Genomic DNA, 23,265 nt, shown 5'->3' with positions numbered 1-23,265 from the left:
AACCACTGGTAACAGCTGAGCTTTCAGAAAATCATAGCTGTTGTTCAAAGAAATTATATCTCCTGTGAAGAAGATGAATATTGCAGCTTAAAAATATATATAAGGGAGTTTGCTTTGACAATAAATTGAGGCAACCTAAAAAAGAAAATCTGCTTATGCCAAGCCTTAGGAAGTGGGCAGTGAATTGGCTAAAGGTTCAGAAGTCTGGCTGTGCAAACCACTTCCTATGTATGCAATTTATACATATAAAAGACAATGCTATTTTCTTCCAGGTAAAGGTCCACTGAAATTTCTGAGCTGCTATTTTTAAAAAATAGCACAGCCATAAACCTGTAAATTGTTGAGTGATGTAGACCTTCTTTTAAAAATTGCTTTTAGCTTAAATAAAAGGCAGGAAAAACAAAAAACAGCCACTAATTTGATGATGAGAACAGAGACAAAGAATGGTGACAAGTCTCATTCAGGCTGGGTGATACTCACCCCTTCTACAAAACACAGAGAAAACTGACCTGGTGCAATAAGGGCAGTGAATCTTTGAACAGCTGACTCCAAGTGGAAAGAGCAACATTAATTTTATAGAGGCAAATCTCCTGTTCTGTTTAAGGAAGTCTCCAGTGTAGCTTTTGCCCAAGCCCAGTTTGTGAAGAAGAGGAACCCTGCATGCAGCCAGCTGGCTAATGCCAGCACAGACATATATATATATATATATATATACACATATATATATATATATACACACATTCACACACATAGTTAAGGTAGAGATATATCTATACAGAAGTGAAGATGTATGGATCTGTAAGTAGATATTAGTAACAGTGAGTCTCCCTGACACTTTTACCAGCAACTTTTTAGAAGGCAAGCATATAAACTAGAAACAATATTATCAGAAACTTTTATTTGTTGTGATTTGTAACTTCACACAAATACTGAAATGAAGAGGCAAGTAGTTCAGATTTTCAATTTGCAGACAGAATACAGAAACACATGAAAGATTTTTTAGATTAACAGCCAGAAAATAAATGAATGGATCTGCAGTGGAAGGAAAATTGAGCATTTAAAAAAATAGCTCTTTTAAATTACATTCTATTCTGTGTGCAGATGTACACTTTCTATTTCCCATTTTTGTGTTTAGTATGAACACATCACAAAGGCAAGTTTTTCTGTTAAAATGAGTGGGAATCAGACAATGGCAAACATTGTCTAATAACACTAAATATATTTTGAAGTAGAACAACATCTTCCCATCACCTTAAAAGAAACATAGTCAATCAATTCCAAACTACAGAATGCTATGGCTATATGGTGAGGAAACCAATATAATTCCTAATGTTTGCATTTACTAGGCTATTGTAAAATGCTTTGTTAATAGTTGGATATCTATAGAAACCCATACTTTGAGATAGCAGTAGGTAGACAGAAATCCATAATTAGTGATAGTTAAAGCAAACAAACAGTAAAAATATCTTTTGCCTAACCATGCTAGAAAAATCAGAATATGCCAACTGAATGAAATACACTGGGAAAAGAACAAAACTATTGTGTTCCTGACATGCTATGGCTGGTCACTGCTTGTCTCTCTCCTTCATTTTATCGATGTAGTCCAGCACCTCCAGGGCCCTCCTGCCGGCCAAGCTCAGGTACTCAGCCTCAGAGGAGAGGGCGTCAGTGCCGGCCGCGCTGCCCGCAGCGCCCGCAGCCGGCGGCACCTCCCGCCCCGCCCCTTCGCGCTCTCCTGCGCTACCGGCAGGGCTGGGAGCAGGGAGCCCGCCCGGGCTGCGGCCGGCGGGCAGGGATCCCCCGCAGCTGCACACCCGCAGGGTGCCACACTGGGTGCCCACATCCACCTTCTCTGCTTCTGTCACAGAGCTCTCGGTCTGCGACCAAGCATCGCGCCTGGTGCTGCGAGCGACATGCTCCCTCGTGCGGGGGCGGTGTGACGGGCCCTGAGACAGCGCTGTGGGGTGGTTATTGGGGTTATTTTCCTGCTCTCTGGCACAAAGAATAGAGTCCTTCTCCTGAAGATTGTTTGCTTCTTCTCTAGCCAATGTACTGCTGGTCTGCATACCCACACTTCGGGTGTGAGAGCCCCTGGGGGCCTCTCTGCTGGCTGAGGCTGAGAACAGGTTGGCACCTGATGCCTTCAAGGACTGTTTGTTCAGATGTTCTTTCTTTTTGGCTGTGTCTTCTTCTTCAGACTGTTTGAACAGAGTTTTGCAATTTTAACCATTCAAATAGTTCAATAACTAAGGCCTAAAGTAATGACTTGCTAATAACTAAGTGAAATAAATCGAAAGGCCAGAACTGTCTGCTTTTGGTTGTTTGCAGGGGTTTTTGTTCCTTCTCCAAGGGCGTACTTCTGGCTCTTGATGGAGAGAAGGTGGCCAAGGCAGACCTTCTCTCTGACATGCAGTTTATACTCTTACACCATGGCATTTTTGTGTTCAAGAATGACTGAAAACACAGTGTGTCAAATCATTGTGCTTTACTGGCATGTAATGTAAGGCACCTATATGTACAGGAAGAGCACAGAACATTGCTCAGCATCTTCCCACTGTCATGTTACTGTAATTCCACAAGGCCAGTCATTATCAAGAGAACAGACCACATGTCTGTCAAACTACTCAGGAAAAACTACAGCTAATAATTCCTTGTCCTCATCACACATGAAGTTATCTCGTACAAAACAAAATGAGATTCCAGCTACATCCACCCTTAGGTGCACTTAGGCATAGAGATATAATTCAAATAAAGCCCTGCCAGCCCACAAGGGTTTACTCACTGTGTCAGGACTAGAGCTCAAATAACTCTCAGTCTGCCTTGGAGAGTAACTGTGAGACTGGCTGCTGAGTGGTGACTCCACCTCTTGAAAAATTGGAGAAAAAGGAAGAAAGCTTACTCACCAGACACTCCCCAAAGATCCAACTCTCAAGTACAGCATGTAGAATTAAACATTACTATTTCTGATGCAGTTTTAAGGTACTGTTTAAAGAACAGAATGTTAGCAAGGTCAATCTAGTTCTTAGCCATAGCCAGTTCTCACGTCAACACCTCTTAACAGGGATGGGTGAGGTGGGTCCCCCAAATCCTCAGCTGTGCTGGTAATCAGCAGCAGAACTGTGCTACCCAAAAGGAGGAGGGACTCTGGAGAGCCCAGCCTGAGAGAGAGCACAGCAGACTCCAAGAGCACACTGGCTGCCATACAAGTTACATATTTCCTTCTTGCAGGCCCCTGGGAGATGTTCTGTTCTGAAATGCAGCCTTCTCTTCACAGCTGACCCTACAGCTGCTGAGGGAGTATGAAGCAGAGGATTGCCCAGCTTACTCCCTCCCTCTGCCCACGGGTGGAATGACAGCATATAGTCTACTGGAAGAGATATCTCTTCAGGGACAAGCAAACACAGCTAATCCTTAGTTACCTGGTAATGCTAGTTGTCTTCTTACAGTGCTGTGTGAATCAGAAATACAAGCCTTCATCAAAGTTAACATCCTAAAAAGATCATCCTCTCTGGCTTTAAAAGTAACTGTTTCAGTTTCATATGTAGAGAAAAAGTTTCTAAGTGATAATATATAAACAGTACTAACCCATCTCCGTCTCATGAAGATACGAACTCAGTCCAAACTTATACCCTTTCTCTTGTGCTGTTGTGAACTGTTAAAAATAATAAGGTATTAATAGTGGGGGTTCAGCTGGGTCAGCATCTCATTTTAAGAGAGGAACATTCAGTTTCTGTATTACATAAAGCAGTCACTACACTGTACCACAAATTATCTTAAGAGGTATTTTTATCCCTGAGTAGTACCATATGTGGCTTCTACAGGCAAGACATCTGAAACACTTTTTATATACATGTATACTGGCACAAAGCTCCTTTATAATACTGAAGCATCCTGCATATGATGTCTGGGCATTGCCTGCAGAACGTGCTCCTAGGTGTTGATGGGGAACTTACACAATGTCTTTCAGGCATCAACAAAGGTGTGAATGAAAGCATGTGAACTGTGGACCTGAAAGGGCTGTCTATCTGAACCAGCAACAGTTCTTTCTGAATTCCTTATATAAACCAGGATGGAAAAAAGCTTCCATGGTAGTTAATTCATTGAAGCTGTATTCAGTTTCTAACTGTTGTGGACAATCCTTCTCCACCTCAAATGAATCATGTAAACAGTGGGTTTGACAACAAATACATCTTTTTATAAGTTACCTCTTCAAATACAAAGAGATGGTTCTGATTCCAGGCTGTTTCTTTCACAGACTTTTCATCACTGAGGAATGCAAACACAAAGTTCTCTGGTAAGTGATTTTCACCCAGTATTTTTATTTTCTTTATGAGTTAAAATCCTTACTGGTGCCTTTAAATTTTTATTTTGCCTTCAGTAACCATTAAATGCTTTTCATTACTGAGATCACTGGACTTATCTCTGAACATGAGATTTAACACCAAGAATATGTTTTTCATAAACTTCATTTCTGTTGAAATGCAACATGGAATTGAAGCAATGACAGAAGATAGTGTTATGTTGTAAAATGGAAGATGCTATGTGTCAGTCTTTGAAAAACAAGTCTTTAGTAAAACACAGAGCACTCACAGTCCAAGGAAAGCACTTGCTGTGTAGCCAGTGGAATGAGACAGAGTATTTTAGAGGACAAGCCAGATCAACAGCTTAACTTTAGGAACTCCAAACTGCCCCATGGAGCAGTATTTCTGTGTACTCATTACACAGATACACAGAGGCATAATGGGCTTACCTGTGCATAAATTCATTCACATTGTAGGGCACTATTTTCACTGAGAAAACTCGAGTCCTCAGTAATACTGTTGAGGATTTTGCCTTCCCTACTCTTAGCAGGATTTCTCCAATTCAGCAAGGTCTCTGCAGTTATCACTGGTTAATAGATTGGTAATTTCCATGACACTCACCTTTTTTTTCTTGAATATTTCTGTGCATTCTCCTTTAAGCTATTCTGCTGATCATGGCGATAAGCAAATGTCTCTAACATGAAAAAAAAAAAGGACTTTGATTTTGAAATGCAATGGAGTAAATGCAATTTGAATATAAAAGTTTCTATTAAGTTTTGAAAATAATTTAAATAGTTGGAATTAAAATTATGTGACTGCATTCTGAAGATTCATGACGTTTTTAGTCGGGGCAGATATATGTCTGATAATAATTACATGTCTTTAAAAGGAGAATAAAACCCAGGATATATGTCCTTAAAATATGACACGCACCAATTTTTTCAAGGTTTGCTCTTTTTCCCCTCTTTTCACAGGGTATAAAGTAGCGCTGTCCCTCATGGCAGTTCTGCAGGTGGGTTTTAGGAAGTCCACCAGTTTCCTTGTAGCTTGTGCTTGACACATTGTTACTTTTAAGCAAAACCTGTTCTGGAGCTGTGAAAATGCCTTCAAGGTGTCTCTCTATAAAATTGTCTTCTGCTTTCATTGTAGGATAAACCCTTCTAGTGTTACAAGAATAATTTCTGTTGGTAATTTGATTTCTAACATCAGGAACAGTGAAAAAAATGTCAGTATTGCTTTGGTTAGAAAAAGGATTAAAATGCTTTGTGGAGGGATTATTATGGATTGTTTGATGCTCATCTTCAAATAGTGCCAGAAAGGAACTACCACTTCCATCTTGGAGACTTTTCAGTTCTGCAGTTTCTTTCACAACAGCAAATATTGGTTCTTTTATTCCTTCACAGTTTTCTGATCCATTACTGGCTATTATCACTGGATTTTTCCTGGCAGAATTCATGTGGTCTGGCCTTGGGGGTAGGCAATGAGGTGTAACAGGGGTAGGAAAAAAAAAAAAAAAAAAATCAACATTTTGCTGAGTACACAAATAAGCAAAATACTGACTGTCAGCACAACACTTTATGATAATGTGATGACAAAAATCTCAAAAACTCACTGCTCATTACATTTGAATTTGTCCTAAATGTACAGTATTTCAACTGAAAAACTGTGTATTTTATTATGTTCTATATCTACTTTATAATAAGAATGATTTAAAAGGTGTTCTATTTCTTAATGTCTCCAAATATACAAAGTCATGGAGCACATCCTCCCGGACAGGGAACTGTGCTTTATAAAATCAGCCACAGTATGTCACTGCTGCTCCACCAGCTGACCAAAGGCAGCCACTTCGGGGAGAAGAAAAGGGGGGAAAAGAAAGAGGAAGAAAGTTTCTTCCATTCATAAAAGTAGTTTACTTAGGACTACATTTCTCTTCCACACTGAAAGCCCATAACGAGTGATTTTCATTTGTACTTGAAATCAGTAATCCTGATTCAGCACAGATTTTTTCTGTTCAGTGTCAGGAGGCCAGTCAGACATTTTGTTATGCCCCTGCTTCCCTACCCCTCTTCTGAGAGTAGTGGTTTTGAAGATTTTATCATGTGAGCATCGTGGACATGAAAGCTATCATGCTTTCACTTACTTGGCTCTTAATCTAACGTTTTCACTGTTTTGTTTCCAGGCTAGATCTGCTGACGGACCTTTCAGAAACTCTGAGCAAAAAGTTGAGATTCTTCTGAAGGACAGAGACCTGGCAAAAAAGGCCATTCAAAAAAAGCCCTTTCTTTAAAACGTTCTGAGCAAGGCTATCCTTAGGACTTGAAAACTGAAAGGTAGTACAGAAAACTCTTACTGAAGAAAATGCCTGTGGTGTTTTGATCAGCAAATACTTAGAACTGAATAAAGATTCTATGAAACTTAAATGAGGAACTAGTTTCCTCTAGTTACAGAAGCCTCACCAGGACAGTTTTAGAAGGCAAAACACACTAGAGTTTATTCCTGAAGGTACTTGGATAGATCTACATAAGGAAGGTAAAACCATTTTGTGAAGCAATTCAGAGAGTCTTTCTCAACTCTAGCTGAATATTTTGTAATGCAAAATAAAATTTAAGAGTAGATGAGGAAATATGACATGAAAACTTTAAATTCATATATAATAACTTTGAGATGTCACAGCTCTCAGAATTATGTATATTGATTACATCATCAGTATGTTACATTAAACAATTGCATATATTTGCACTCTACTTTTCACATACAGTGAAAGAAACTCCCTTCACAGAAGAACTGTGGTCTCCTGAAGTCTCTCAAGAATTTTTGGCTAGAGTGGATGAAAACAAAACAAGGATAATACAAAGAAATGGATTTGAAGAGCAGTTGGAAAGGAGGTGTTGTTAGTGACCCATGAATTGGTAGAAGATAAGAGGATGTGACATGAGCAGATGCGTGCAGGCCCAATAGCTGGTGGAGAAATGAGAGATGGAGGTGAGATAAGGTTATATAGGGCTCAGTGTAAATAAATTAACTGGGATTTCACTCAGACATACAGCAAGGTGAATGCTATGTTCATTGTAGCTTTTGCTTGAGAAAGCCAGGAGAAACTACAAGAAGAGTGGAAGTTAAGGTGGCTGATGTGTTTAGTTATTATTTGGCCAGTGAGTTTATGGGTCACTTGACTCCCCAGGCAAACAGGCTGCAGGCACTTCAGCAACAACAAAATACTGTATGGCCTTTTTATGTCTCTATCCAGCCTAAGCTAGAGATGGACAGGAACTTTCAACCAAATGGCAGACTTATGGAATAGAAGGAGTAAAATAAGATGAGCTATGTAAGACCTCTAGGTCTGAGGGAGAGCCTCTGGAAAGAAAATGAATAAAACATTCAGTACAAATGAGTCTGGCCCTAAACCATCTGTGATTTAAGATTTTTTATCAGCACATACAAAAGAAATATATTCTTGATTTCCATCCATTCTTTTAAAAACAAAGTGTATACTCTCATAGAATTATTATTGAATCAATCACAGGGAAAAAAGAAAGCTATAGCAGGATCACATATGAAAGAGAAGGAAAGAAAATGCTTTGTTCCTTGAATCCCTAGAAGAAATAATGTAGATGCAGATGCTCAATTGCTATTGCATCAGGATCATCAGAAGAGCACTTGCAACAGTGCCCAGAACTAATAACACCTGGGGCAGCTTCCCTCTGGGGTAGCTTCCCCCTCCTCATGGCCTCTTAGTAAATCTGTGCTATCATTCAAGGTGAATTCAGCAACACCATCACGTCTGTGATATTGCAAAAAACAGATCATGGTTCCAAGTACCTACCCAAAATTCAGATTTTGCTGCCTTTCAGCAAATTTAAATAGCTTTGTATGTTTAGTATTTCCATTTGATTTCAATTTCTATTTGAAAAACAGTCAGTGATAAAAACCAAGTAGCAATAAGATCCATGTTGTTTTAGTACTTTTGTAATTAAACTTGACTGCTATTTCCCTCATTAATATAAAATCATTGCCTACCTATCAAAAGGCTTGAACAGTTCCTGAGGCACTGTATCAGACTTTCTGAAAATAAACTGGCTTGGAGGTTTTGTATTCCAAGGGTCTTGATCAAAGCTGTTTCCTGGCTGAGAAAACAGTAGAAGCTGTCAAACTTATGAATATACATAATTGTTACAGTCTTTAAAACTTTCAGCTTGAGTTTCCAAACAATCTACATATTTTCCCACTATTTTTATTTCTTTATATCTTTACAGCAGAACCTCAAACCTCCTTACAGCCCAACTGCAGCCAAACAAACTTTAGCCAACAGATAGCTCCTTTGAGCATGGCAGTAACAGACAGTTTTTTCTCACCCTATTGTCCACTCATCTGGTTCATAGCTGCCCACTTTGGCTACTAGAATCCCATGGGAAACTTGGTCAAAAGCCTTCCCAAAGTCAAGGTAAATAATACCTGCTGTTCTCTCTAATTCCCAGAGCTACTAATTCCATCACAGAAAGCAAGTAAGTCCACCAGGCAGAGTATGACCTTGGAAAATCTGATGGCTGTTTGCAGATACCTTCTTTTTCCCCATGTACCTTGGAATTGCCTCTGAGAGCTAAGCTCCTTAATCCTTCCAGGAACAGAGGTGACATGATGCTTCCCCAGATCATGCTCACATTTTTGCAGATGGACATAACATTTGTGTATTTCTTCTCACTGGGAAGCTTCTCTGATCACCACAGGGGTGATAAATACCTGTGGTGTCATCCAACATCTGTGGAATATACTTGGTTGGACTCTGTCCACTCTCATATATTTCTATATGTCCAGGTGACAGTGGATTCTTTACCTTGTTCCTTCCCTACTGTTTCATACAACTCCCCACAACTCCTGACTGCACTTAAAGATAAGCCAGAGAGCAGATCTTGTCTGAAAAAGAACTTGAAGCAAAGTAGTTTTTGAGTACCTCAGGCTTTTCTATGTCTTTTGTCACTAGATCTCAACTCTATCTAGCAGTGGACAGCATTTCCCTTGGTTTCCTTCCTTTGATGACACAACTACAGAAGTCCTCCTTGCTGTTCTTCCAACCCATTGTGATTTTCAGCTCTGACCATCCTAATGCCATCCCTCCAAGCTGAGGGGATTCTTTCTGGGTTGCCCATCCCTCCTTGCACATTTCTCCTTTGCATTGACCTCAGTCAGGAGTTCCCTGATTCAGCCAAACAATCTAATCCTTCTCTTGCACATAGAGGTAGACTGTCCTTGTGTTTTGAAAACATAGTTCTTGGGCTTCTTTGCTCTTCAGGTCAGCTTCCTGTGGGTTTTGGCCTACTTGTTCCCTGAACAACCCATCATCTCCCCTTTTGAAACTCCTGGAGTGTTTCTTCCTCACTTACCTCAGGACTTAGAATACCATTAATGAAACACATAGAATTTATTATTTCCAATGAGTTGCTAAAAATAAAGCATATTATATCTGCTATCACTTTTCTAAGGATAATTCTTTTAAAATCACAAACATAACAAAAAGAAAAAATAGTAACATGCATCAGAACAAATAACTTTCAATTGTTTCTTAAAAGTAAAGAGTTAAACAGCAGAGCACTGAGAATACTGTAAGAAACATGATACTCACTGACACATTAAAAGGTAAAAAATTAGGTCATGGGATCACCTGGGATCATGCAACACCCAATTGCATTAACTGTAGGTTTAAGAAAGTTGTATTTCTAACTGTATTTCAGTTTTCTTTAACCCAATTTACAAGCCAGAAACAAAAGAAAGCCACTAGTATGCGACTAATTCTCTCACTGCAGATATTACCAATCCTGAAAGCTCAGTGAACAAAAGCTCAAGATGAGCGTATTTGAGAGCAACAAAATAAATATATTTGTTTATACAGAGTATTCATTGCCACTAGCCTACATAAAGTCTTGATCAATCATAATTACTGTCACCATTACACTAATTTTACACACCAAATAAATGAAAGTTAGTTTAAAATAATTCCCTGGAAGGAAAATATTAACCAAACCTGGTTCTGCAGCTTCTTTTCATAGGTCTGTTCCCAAATGTTGCCCATTAGGTTTGTGTTGAAATTTTCTTCTGAAGGCTGTGTGTGGTTAGAGAACTGAAAACCAGAGGAGGGCAATGGACAAGCATGAAAATCTCTGGCCATGTTGTCTTCATTTTCCATATTAGAATCAACATAGCCTAATGGTGTTACTTGTGACAGCTAGACAAAACATAACAAAGATATTTTATTTATCCAGAACTGCTTTGATTTAAGCATAAAGTTCAAAGTAATCAAGCCATTCCATATCTTTTACATCTCTGCACATAAACCACAAAGAAGAAAAAACTTCCTATTTTCTGATACGACTTTTTATGAAAAACTTAAGGCAATAAGGGTTTATTTCAGGGAAACATGTAAGTACCTACTTAATCTGAAGAATGTACTCAAATGTTATCCTGAGGAAAGATAGGCATAAATACCTTTTTAAGAAATATGTAAGCAGTCACAGGAAAATAATTTATCAATATAGTCTTAAAGAGAAAGAAGACTTCATGTGTTTTGGTATCCATAAGATTTGGCCACTCTGAAAAATCACTTAAAAATACAGTAATTACTGCACATTTTTAGTCTTTTATCATAAGAATAATAAACTTACATAGAGCCTGGGGGCCCCCCCAGGGATCTCCTCCGGGGACCCCCCAAATCCGCACTGCAACAAACAATAAACTTACATTATGCTGGTATTTTGCTTTTTCTGAGAGATGCTGTCTTCTGCTGTCCAAAACTTGCTTTTGTAACCTTGTAAAATTAATTAAAACAGCCTATGAAATACAAGATCCAAAAGATTAAAATATTCTGAGTATTAATTTCAAAATAACTTAGGAATATTTTTCCACTCATCTTAAAACAGTCTGATTCTTAAGCAGTTATGAGAAGCCTGTCTGTGAGTTGGTCACTTTAGGGTGTTTAAAGCTGGATGGGAAAACAGTGTAAGTGGGTAATGCTGTTTGAATAACCTTGAGATAAACTTAGTGTATGTACATGACATGAGTACAGACACATAACCTTTTCTAAAAAATCTTTCAGCTTCATGTGCAGTATTTTATTCAGAATTTATTAATTACTCTCTCACAGTAACAGTATCACTGGAATGACAGGAGTGGTTGTGAAACTTCACTGTTTACAATGGTATGTTTATGTTTTCTTAATACCCCAAATGTTAAGACTATCATGAAATTCCTCTCCCAGATCCTCACTATTGCATAACTATTGCCTGTTTTATACAAGTACCTGCTCTGGAGATCATCTAAGTGTGACTTGTGTTGTGTACGTAGGGGTGATGCAGGAAGCTCTAAGTTATGTCTCCTGATAGGTCTTTTGTCATCTTCAGTGATTTCAATGTGGACTGGTTTCCTTGTGTTCTCTGCAATGAATGTATTTGGTGTGTCAGCGCTGGGCTTGGAAAAGTTTCGAGGTTCCTGAATTTTCATTAGAGTACAAAAGCTGTTGTTCTAGATTTCTTAATCCATTTAAAGTCATATTTGTTTCTTTCTTTGCTACTAACAATACAAAAACTCTATTCTAACTGGCACAATAGTATAGAATTAGTCAGCCACTGTGTGTATAGGCTCTGTTGCCTTCCTCAGTCACCTTCTACTCTTCTAAGCATAGGACAAAAAATGTTCCATAATCTGGTTTATGAATATGTCACAGATGACAAGAATCGTAGAATCACAGAATCATTTAGGTTGAAGAAAACCTTTAGAATCATTGAATTCAACCATTAAACCAGCACTGCCAACTCCACCATTAAACCATAACCTTAAGTACCACATCTACATTTAAAGAGCTAAGACTCAAGTTTCAGGTTTAATAATGGATTTTAAGAAAGATCTGGGTAGAACTGACAACTGACTTCCAAATGCCCCTGAAGTTATGAAAAAGAAAATGGATGGGAAATAGACCCATTCAACAGCAAAGAGGAAAAGAAATTGGATGTGGGTTAAAATTAATGAATAGAATGGGAAAGGTAATAAGTGTGTGTAGTGGTTTAAAAATGGTATTCTTCAATTTAGTGTTCCCACTGTAACACTGAAACCATGTTCCCCTTGCTCCCTCTCCCTTATGCCTCCTTTCCAGCTCCCTCTCCCTTTCCTTCTCCCTCTCCATGTCACTCTGCAGAAGGATGGAGAACTGGGGGCACAAAAGGTAAAGATCATGGGTTGAGATAAGAACAATTTACTGAAAACAGCAATGAAATAAGAAATTAGATTAATAACAGAGTGATGATTCCCAGGCAGGTGTTCACCACAGGGAGCACAACGTTCCCATCCAGGTGGGATTCCTTCCCCTGTGGCCCCAGGGCATGATGTGAGGGGCTGTGGAATCGCCTCAGGCTGCTGGCCATGCCTGTCCTGGCCACTGCAAACATTAACTCTGGCCTGGCCTGGAACTGGGACACTGCACAAGGCTTTAAAGGTGAAGTAGGCAGGAGCCAAGGTCATTTGATTCCTCTTTATTCAGTCATAATTTTCGTATTTACATACAATTATTTATTTTAAAAATAAAACCACACTTACTTGAGGGTTAAGTTGTAAATGGAAGAACAAGAACTAAAATAACAGCAGTAATAGCTAAGAATAACTAATTCTGAGAAGTCAGGATACCAAAAACTCACCAGTGTTTTCTTTTTTGGTTGATATCTGGTTAACCACATACAGATTAAGAAGATCCAAACTGACTGCTGAACTTTTAGGAGATGATACTTCCAGGAGCTTCATTTTTGACTTAAGTTTCTTTCTTTCAAAGAATTCCTTGATTTTTTTAAAGGAGAGAATGAGTTTTTGACAGAAGCTTCAACAATACATTACCTGTATAGGTGATTCTTTGAAATTAGCAAGCAAGGCATAGTAAACTATTCCTAGTATAAAAGCACATGGTTAAGTATCTCTGAATTCTCATGCCCCGTTTGCTCCTAATTTATTTTTATTGCCTTGAAAAAGAAGGCAAACATAATTTGGTCATATTCAAAATAAATCATTGTTATCTTGCTGCCAAAAATTTCTTCCTGAAATGCTCATTTCTCAAACTTTGTGTACAACCACAGTAAATACTTCTTAAAATACAAGATACCAAATGTGGCAAGGACAAGCTCAAAAAAAAATTAAAGGGGCTTTTCAGGAAGCATGTAAGATGAGCAAATAAATCAGCCAGATTAAGTATACCAGATGTGCCATCTATAACGACACAAAGAGTTTATTGTTCTCCAAATTTGTCCATCTTGACAAAGAAAATAGTCTAAAAAAAAAAAAAAAAGAGGAAAAAGTAAAAAATAAAAGTCTCTAAGATTAGGAATTCAGCAAGAATTTTTGTTACGAGGAATAAAAAGAGATATGACTGACACTTTGAATATATCAGGACAATAATACAGGAAACAAACCTCTCCATTTTGCAGAGACTATTAGTAACCATTGTAAAATCATTAAGTACATCAGATGAATAAATAAACCCAGAAAGATTTTTTTTCTAAACAAAAGAAGGATATTGAAAACTGAAGGCTATGCCAAAACAAAAAATAGCATTGGCTTTTATTCTGAAATGTAATTCCTCTCATGATTGCAGGTTACATGTAACTAATATACCTGACATGTTCATTGGTAGCTAATTTTTAGTATATTTTATTATTATCTTTAGCTTTCCAGGATGATATTATCTATGGAAAATATCAGTTCTTCAGTTAAGATGAATATCTTCAGTAAGGTAAAATCATCCTGTGTACAAATCAACACTTCAAAATTCATGTTACTTTAGGATCTACACCCCCAAAATGTAATCACTTCCCTTCAGTGTCCCAGACATTTTTTCCTCATCACCTCTAAATTACTAAATTACTAATAGTTGTATAACAGCAATTAGAAAATTACCACTGTGTTTAGTAATTTAGTACTACATTACTAAAAACAATCCTGTCCTTTCATGTTTTCCCTCTCCACTGAAGAAAATTACATAGTTGCAATATAAATTATGAGGCTTAGACCAGTAATTCCTGAGAAAACAAAGAGCTCACAGGCCTACAGGAAACTGGGAAAGCGATGAGGACAAGCTGCTATTGGTCCCACATTCCCATACACAAATGTTTTGAGTAATTGCCTCTGTACAGTCAGCCTGTTTTTCCTCTATCTCTATCTGCCTGTGCACCTGCTCTGGGTTTTGGGGGTATCAGCATCAGGTGGAGCTTCCCTATACTGCCTCTTCCTTTCCTGCTGCTGAGGAGGAAAGATTCCACTTACTATGGCTATGGCCATTTTCTCTAGCAGTTTTCTTTCTCATTCCTGTTTGAAATGTCTTCTGCTCTGCCAGAGATAAGTTTGATTCCCTTATTCCACTTTCAGATTCAAAATAAAAACAAGCCATCCTCCTTTTGCAGATGCCAGACAAAGGACATGAGCCTACCATCCTTTTACATGGCCCAGAAGAGTGGCTGTATGTGTGTGTTAGGGCAGCTGGACACGTGGTTATCACCTGAGGCTTCGGGCAATCCCTTGTGTCCCCACATAGCAACACAACACGGTAACAGAAGTAATCCAGGAAAACCAAAACTGGGCACAGGCATTCATTCATTCACACCTTCTCTGTCTCCCTCCTCTTCTTGCTGTAATTCAGTTTAGTAAATCTAGAACAAGACTTTTCCCCTGAAAGTCAGGGAAACACATTGGAACTGTTTAGCTACTGTTTTGAATCTCACTCCAAATGCTTTGGAAGTTTTACTTAAGTGAACCCACTAAAGCTTTTATATAACAATACAACAATATGGCTGAAACTGTTTACCTTTTGTTTTCTCCTTTCTTGCTTTAATATGATTCTGCTTCTGCAAAATGCAAGTAATTATTATTTATTGCAAAAGTATAATCTTGAGTCATGGCCTGAATTTGTCATCAATGGTTCTGAGGTTTTAGGACACAAATACATGTCATATGTTATGTTATGTTATGTTATGTTATGTTATGTTATGTTATGTTATGTTATGTTATGTTATGTTATGTTATGTTATGTTATGTTATATGTTATAATGGATCAAATCTTCAGGTAGTAAAGTCAACATGTCTCTTTTGAAGTAATTTTGACTGATCCTAGTTTACTCCAGTAAGAATAGCACCATATTCGATATTAGGCTACCAAACACATTTAACATGAAAATAGAAAACAAAAAAAGCTTTTAGTCATTTGACTTGTAATACACATTTTATCAATCTGTAATTTCTTAGAACTTAAGAAATCTTTGTCAATATCTTATTTTCTCCTAATTTTCTTTGTCATGCTGCAATATAGCTACAAAAATATAGCAACATAGCTATATTACCAAACAAACCAAAGGAGCACTATATGAGCTTTTACATTTTGGGATTTTTCAGAATACGGGAGATCTTTTGTAAAATGGGAAAGCAAAATAGATTGACTCTACAAGTTGCTGTTGTTTGTGAAATACAGGAGACAGTTATACATCCAACTACTTGTCTCACCTGTCAAACATAGTCATATGTGAGATGCTATGGGACTTGGTGCATAAAACTGGAAGTTGGGGTCACTGTTCCATGAGCAGAGTGAGCATGGCTGCAGTCCTTAGGTCAGTAAGATTAAGACTTTTTGTGAGGGTTAAAAATACAGAGTATTCCCTTGGAATTACTTTTTGCTTGAAGTTAGAGCAAACTTTCCAAACATGGGTATCACATTCATCCTTGCAGTAGGGAGGAACCCCAGTGATGTGTAGTTTTTCTGACATCTAAAATGTACAGACCAGATTCACCCAAGGAACCCTGACAGATTCTACCAGCAGCAGCAAGCAGCAGGTTGGTTTGTATTTGCTATATGTGTGCAATACTCCTACACACTGGGTTTTCTTACAGAGGGTATGGCAGACAGGCATTTAGGACAAAGTTTGGGTTGGTGTTTTGGGTTTTTTTCCAACTGAAACTTTCCTTTCTTCCTGCTTCACAGAGGCAACATTCAGAAAATCCAATTTGCAGAGAAGACTTCCAGATGGGTAGGGTGTTCTTTTAGTTTGATTCTGCATAGAGTCTGGATGATTACAAAGCTGTGTTCAGCAATGCTGCTTCCTAATGCCTGGGAAAATCTGTGGTGTTTATATTTCTAGTAGATTGGCAGAGGGCACAGCACCCAAAAAACCAGAACATTATTTTTTTTTTCTTTATCATTACAACTCAGTTTGTTACGTTTTATTGTTTCAGTGAATCTCAATACCTGTACATCCTTTTCCCCAAACAGTAACCACTGCTTTTTGTGAGGGTGTGAGAAAGGCCTCATTGAGCCCCTGTCTGTGGAGAGACACTGAGCCCAAACGTGACCCCCTGCCCGGGGCGGGAGGGCACCTGCTCCTTGTCACACAGGAGGGGACTCCGGGGCTGTCACACAGCACGGCCTGCTGGTCTGTGAGGGGACACCGGGCCTGACACACACTGTGGCACCACTGCTCTGTGGAGAGACACTCCTTTGGTCACAAACACCACGGCTATGCCCAGTTTGTGAGGGGAAATGAGGCCTGAAACACACACCATGGCTGCGCTCAGTTTGTGAGGGGACACCATGGCTGCCTCACACAACATTAGCAGTGCCTGGTTTGTGAGGGGGCATCAGGGTTGTTAAACACACCATGGTGGTGCCCAGTCCCTGAGGGACACTGACACAGCATGGAGCTGTTTCTGTCAGCTTTGAAGAGTTCCACTCACCGACTGCCCCCGACCCAGTTCATTTTCTGCGGAGAGGGAGGGCTGCCCTGTGCGCTGCTGGCACTGTGGGCAGAGGCAATGGCTGCCCCAGGGGCGGTGTGCAGCCCTTCTGCAGGGCTCCCCCTCACGGGCAGCGCCAGGGCAGCGGCTGCCCATGGCCCCAGGCTGGCGGAGAAGGACAGGGTGCTACAGGGACTGACAGACAAAGGGGAAGGATGCAGAAAGCCAAACGAGGCTGCTGATGGGGAAGAGGAAATGCTCTGGTTGCTGCAGCCCTTCTTCTACCCCTGGTGTTTCCATACAGGCTGCTGCCAAAGCCATCGCCCTTTCCCAAGGGAGTCATGAGCTCTTGTTGTTCCAAGTGAATTGATTTGTCTTTCAGGTCCAGCTTGTCTCTGCTACAACCACTGTGATTTTTAGGACAAGAGAGCACTTTCCTCTCCATCCTGCTCTTACTCAGGAATTTTAGGGGCAACAGGGGAAGCAGTGAGCATTTTGTACTGGTAGGTTGTTGTTCTTGGTCCTGCCTGATAAGCTGTTGTGTGTAAATGCACCTAAACCTCGAGGAGGGATGCAGAGCCACTTGGGGAAATCTTGGCAGCAGCACAGCTCCACTCGCTCCCTTCCCTATAACTCACCACCATTGTCTCAGCAAGTGAAGGCTTCCATTTACAAAACAATCATCAAAATTCTATATGAATCTTTTCCTTTGGTGTTTCCTGAGTCATTTTTAGCCTAACATTTTTCAGGGTACAAAAGTTTGATTAGCATTAGTACGGCAATGTGAAGAGTGTTCAGAGTAGATATTAGGAGTCTAAAATTAAAAATTAGCCAAGATGTTTTTCTTTCTAATACCTCTAATTTGACTAGGGTGTTTATAGAATCTGATAACTACACAATTGTTTCTTGTAACAACACTAAATTAAAATCTTCATGATAAATTATATCTATATTTGAAGTCTATGTGACTCTACAGCTAACATGACAGATGACAGACTGAAAATTTAATTTCATCACTTCAAATATTAATTTTTATTTTCAATTCCATCTTAGTGTAAATGTTGAATTTGCTAATACAATATCTAAGATGTAATTTTATGTATAACATAATAAAATCCCTTTTACATTTTTTTTAATAAATTATTTTTTAAATATCACTCTTACTCCTACTTTTTCACAGTATTGTGTAGATTTAAAGGAAAAAAGTGTGATTTTCTTTATATTTGACTTATTTATCTGGTAGTTAGCAGTTATTTGTAGAATCCAGGAAAAGTTATATGGGAGCTTTAATTAATTTTTTTTCAACATAATAAATCTCCTCCTCCTCAAATTATTTCTTACAAATAAAGCTAATGACCTTTCAAACAGTCATAAAATAAAAAATCAGTTCCTTTTTGAGGAGGGCAAAGTAAAAAATTAAATAAGACCTGAGATGAATATGATTATATTTCCAGTGTTTGCATATTTTGCCTTGACTGTCAACATTTTAAAAGTTTGAAATTATTGATTTGACTTTCTGAATGATGGCATAATTTCAAAGAGTTGTATGACAATTAATTTTTAAAAGGTTATGAGAATGTATTTCATGGAGCTTAGCTGATTCTCTGGGAAGTGAAGTAAGTATAGAATAAAGAGGCTTCCTCTATTTGTCAGAGACTGAAGTATAAAGATTTCTCTTTTTTCTAACTTTTACAGCCATTCTTCAGAATAACTATATCTCGTGTTCCTTTGTTATGTATTATACAAGATCTTCTGCAGAACAGCTTTCAGCACCTGAATTTTCCTCTCTGACATGCTTCTTCATTATCAGATCAGCTCGAGATAGAAGAGAACATATCAAAGCAGCCCAATCTAAGAAAGAATTTTTCCAGGGAGACTGGTGTTGAAATGCTGACTGTGCAACTTTTGGCACCCAGCTTTGAGTGGGTCCTTACAGAATTCCTGTATAATTAAATAAGAGAGAGGGAGGTCTTCTGATGGGTGACTCAAGCACTTAAGCCCCCACTCTATGTCTCAACACACCCAGAGAGGAAGCAGCTACTTTAGGCAATGGAATTGTGAATTCAAAGTGTGTGCCAACTCTGTCTGCAGCGTTATCGTACCCTGAAGGTTCAAAGATGCTTCTTTCCCTAAACATGTTCCCTTGAGTGAACAGACACTGCTTATGTAAAATCATACCCACCAGAGACAGCGAGAAAGAAAGAGAGAAGATGCGTTTCCAAGCAATTTCTTAGGACTAACTGCAAATAGTTCTCATGTTTCTTAATGAATCTTCCCCTTTCCAGGAAGTGTCCTACTCTAGTGCTCATTGCAAAGGAAGGAATTACTAAAGAGATGAATGTTAAGTAAAAAACCCAAAATAAACCCAAACTGGTGAATCTCACAGTTAGGTTTAAAGATTTTACAACACCATTGATTTTTTAAATGTTAATTTAACATAGTTTAAATTTGATTTTTGTTTGATCTTGATATCTAGCATTAGGTAACTAAATCCATCTGTAGAAAACTGCATAAAAGATGCAGAGAAACTAAAATGCCTTCCCGTCTCTATCCAGGGTGAGAATTTCTAGCACTTTTAAATGCCAGGATACAGTTATTTAGATCCCTAAATATTGACCTAATTATCTAATGCTAGGAATGCATGACTAAAAAAAGCCTGACTCTGTTCCAAGCAGAAGCTTTTCTTTGGCAAATGCGGTGCTTAAACTTTGTTTACAGAGTTGCATAGCCTTCTTCAGTCAATACTCTATGCTATTCCCTTCCTTGAGAGATCAGCTTACAGAGAAATTAATCAACACTGACCCTGTGGTATTTTACAGTAACCTGGTTGATGATTTTGCCATAGAGAGAACTTTTTAAAAGGTGGCCATGATATTGCAAAATCATGACAGAGTCTGAGGAAGTTCAAAACAGAAGACAAAGCTTGATTTAAAAACAAAGTTTCCCCTTTTAAAAGTAGTTCCTCTCGAAAGACAGATCCTTCTTTCAATTAATTTGATGAAAAGTCCTTCCCCTATTCACCCTTAAAGGGCAGAGAGACAGAAGATTGTAGAGAGGCTGACTAGTTTCTAAACACAGCAAACTGGCCAGCTCAGACAGAAGCACCTAATCTACCTGGGTCGAAATTCAGTGCCCAGTTGGGAAGAACATGGGATTGGATCTACATGGCAAACCACCAGCCAGGATAGTACCACTGACAACAATAGGATAATACATTGCTATATGAAGCAGATGCCATTCTTAGGTGGTATTATTTAAATGGAATAATTTTTTACAGAATGAACTCTCAAGACAAAGTGCCATCCTTGGCTTGATGGAGAACAGTGCACGAGATCTGTTACAGAGTCTCACACTGAGTACCTTACTTTATAAAAACAGTATTTCTATGAAAATTAACAAAGACCAAAGAATCCTCTGTACATGTGTCAAACTCCAGTCAGGGAACAGTGTCAAAAGCAAATCAGGAGAGGGAGATAAGAGAATTAAACCCTTACAAGGGGTTAGGAAAAAGCTGAAGGATACCAGACTTGAAGTAAAGAGACAGTCTAAACCATAGCAAAAAGAAGATAACAGAGGGGAACACAAACCCAAGACAAAAACACAATTACAGTTACAACAGGCCAGAAAAAATTGGGAAACAACCAGGCAAAGTTACCAAACTACTAAATATTTTTTCTTCACATCAACTAAGCACCAAAGCTTGCTAGAAAGTCTAAGGGACAATTGATGGTGAAGGAACAACATGAGTGCTCAGAAGAGACACAGATGTTACGGATGTTATGGAAAAGTTAGGCTTTTTATACATGAGTACACATATATATATCAATATATATGTATATATATGTGTGTGTATATATATGTATATACTCATATATGTGAGTATACATATATATATCAATACATGAGTATGTATTGATATGGAAACTGAGGATCTGTCAAAGTGAAAATAACAGTAGACAAGGTGAAAATGATCTTACCAAGGCAGAATGAAGACTAGCAAAGCACCAGGACTAAATGGTATTCAATGAAGAATCCTATAATGCAGCACTGTGGAAAGGCCCACTTGAATTTGGAGTCATCTAGGAGACTAGAGGGTAGCAAATGTGACACAATTTTAAAAAATGAGAATTTTGCGGCAATCCAGAAAGCTCAATTCTGCACAAAAAAATAGCAGGAATTATAACATAAGCCAGCGTGTGAAAAGCCAGTGGAGTTTCTGTAGATGGAATTTGGAGTAGAAAACATGCTAAAAAGAACAACCGCTGCTGTCTCAATGGATTTAATTAAGGCAGTTGACAACATCTGTAACTGAAGGTTAAGAAAATAAAGAAATTATGAAATAATAGGGCAGGTCCTGCCATTGAATAAAATGCAAAAGGGAGGGAAGAGATGATTTAGTTCTTGTTTTCATGCACTGGGGACTGATATGGAACAGAGGCTGACAAACTCCTGAGTGGTATGGGGAAGTTGCAGGGTGAGGGGAGAGGGGAAGAGAGTGAGCAAGAGTGAGCTCTGTTGTTGAATGCCTCTTCCAGAACAGGCATAAGTGGACAGAAAGTGGAGCTTGTGGGAGCCAGGGTCAAATTACACAGAAAGGAGTGTTTCTTCATATATGAAATGGTAAATCTGAGGAATGGCTTGTCAGATATTTCTCTTTATGTAAGAGTTTACAGGATTTAAAGAGAGACTGAACAAGTAGTTATAAGAGTAATTGTAAGAAATGTTTAATAGAAAAACCTCCCAGTCTCACAAAATTCTCACAGCTTAAAATGGCCAGATGTTGGGAGAGTATGAAGCTGCAGCATCACATTAAATTTTGCATTTTTTTTTCCTTTTGGGTATTGTCTTGGGTTGCAATGCAAGATGTAACCAAAAGCATGTATTCTATTCCCAATCTGTTGAAACGGGTTGAAGAGGTGTTTTTTCTTTATCTCATAACTCCGAGGAGCGAGGTGGCAAGTGTCTTTCTGTTAATGGGCCAGCTACTAAAATCAGGTGGAGCTATGTTCTGTATCCCTTTTATGACCCATCCTCCCTCTGGGGGATATCTGCTGCTAATGGGCCATTAAGGCTCACCACATGAGGAATAAAATTACATCATCCCATTGTCAGATGCTCCACCCAGTGGAAGGAGCCAAGCATTCCTACCTGGATAAAACCTGCCATTCAGAACACCAAGAGAGCCTGTTTCCCACTGGATTTCCCAGAGGAAACTGGACCATCTTGCCACCACTGGACCCTTTCTACAGGATCATCTCTACTCCAACAGAACCACATCTGTTACTCCAGGAGGATTCATTTGGACTGCTTCCAATACGCTGACCAACACAGAGTCAGGCTGTATTCTGACTCTGTCAGGGCTTCTAGGATTTTTTGTTTATTTGCTTGGTTTTTTTGTACTACTACATTTGTATTTTTAATATTCCTAGTAAAGAACTGTTATTCCTATTCCCATATCTTTGTCTGAAAGCCCCTAATTGTAAAATTATAATCATTTGGAGGGAGGGGGTTTACATTCTCCATTTCAAGGGAAGCCCCAGTTTTCCCAGGCAGACACCTGTCTTTCCAAACCAAGACAGTTATCTGCATAGAGTTATTGTTAGATACAGAATACTGTACTTGGTGAAGCACTGGCCTGTTTGCTTATTTTTAATATTTAGAAGTCTCCCAAATAAGAGTTAATAAGTAAACTGCAGTAGATGATCTTTTTGTTGTCACACATACCAGCTGCAAACCCTGAAATAAATTCTTGAGGCATGACAAAAGGATGTCAGCAGATCCTGTGTTTGGGGTGGTGCAGGAATAAAAGAGGTGGTTTTTCTGCATTTATTCCTGCCCTCACTTTTACAGAGTAGAACACCGACTCTGCTGTGGGCAGTGCCAGTATCACCATTGTTAACTGTCACCAGCTACATGATTTTACCACTTACACCTGTACTCTTACACTTGGCATGTAGCTTGTTTAAAAAGTTGACAATGCATTTGAGAAAGGGTTTAATAAATTTAATAACAGCATTAGAATTTTCTTCAGATGACTTAAAAATAGAAACCTTTACAGATTTAAAGCAAAACCTGGAAAACATACATAATGTATTTAAGACTCCTGAAAGCATAAAAGAGACATGTCTTGGTTCAGCTGAATTATCTGTATGGAATAAGTTAACAAGAAAGAGAAATCTAGATATTAAAAGTTTAGGTATTAAAGCCTAAATATTGAAAGGGA

The 23,265-nt window shown here is 38.6% G+C and overlaps 2 protein-coding genes across 2 annotated transcripts in view; one reads left to right on the top strand and one right to left on the bottom strand.

Annotated features, from left to right (window-relative positions):
* Positions 1-6,603, top strand: part of SLC2A13 (solute carrier family 2 member 13) — a 159,179-nt gene extending 152,576 nt beyond the window's left edge. Inside the window, exons 11-13 of the mRNA XM_063396854.1 lie at positions 4,256-4,294; positions 5,276-5,313; positions 6,481-6,603. Of these exons, the coding sequence (XP_063252924.1) occupies positions 4,256-4,294; positions 5,276-5,313; positions 6,481-6,588 (185 nt within the window). The 3' untranslated portion in view covers positions 6,589-6,603. The remainder of the gene's footprint in view (positions 1-4,255; positions 4,295-5,275; positions 5,314-6,480) is intronic.
* Positions 1,240-15,224, bottom strand: REDIC1 (regulator of DNA class I crossover intermediates 1). The gene is made up of 11 exons (XM_063396858.1): positions 12,977-15,224; positions 11,590-11,722; positions 11,031-11,097; positions 10,318-10,518; positions 8,319-8,425; positions 5,235-5,767; positions 4,923-4,995; positions 4,206-4,266; positions 3,586-3,652; positions 2,783-2,865; positions 1,240-2,198 (listed from the first exon to the last, which is right to left on the bottom strand). Exons 1-11 carry the CDS (start codon positions 13,077-13,079, stop codon positions 1,566-1,568), a joined length of 2,061 nt encoding a protein of 686 aa, XP_063252928.1. The 5' UTR covers positions 13,080-15,224; the 3' UTR covers positions 1,240-1,565.
* Between the last annotated feature and the right edge of the window lie 8,041 nt (positions 15,225-23,265).

This window comes from Prinia subflava, chromosome 4 (genome assembly GCF_021018805.1).
Source record: "Prinia subflava isolate CZ2003 ecotype Zambia chromosome 4, Cam_Psub_1.2, whole genome shotgun sequence".
Lineage (NCBI taxonomy): Eukaryota > Metazoa > Chordata > Aves > Passeriformes > Cisticolidae > Prinia > Prinia subflava.
This window is presented reverse-complemented; position numbering and strand designations above follow the sequence as displayed.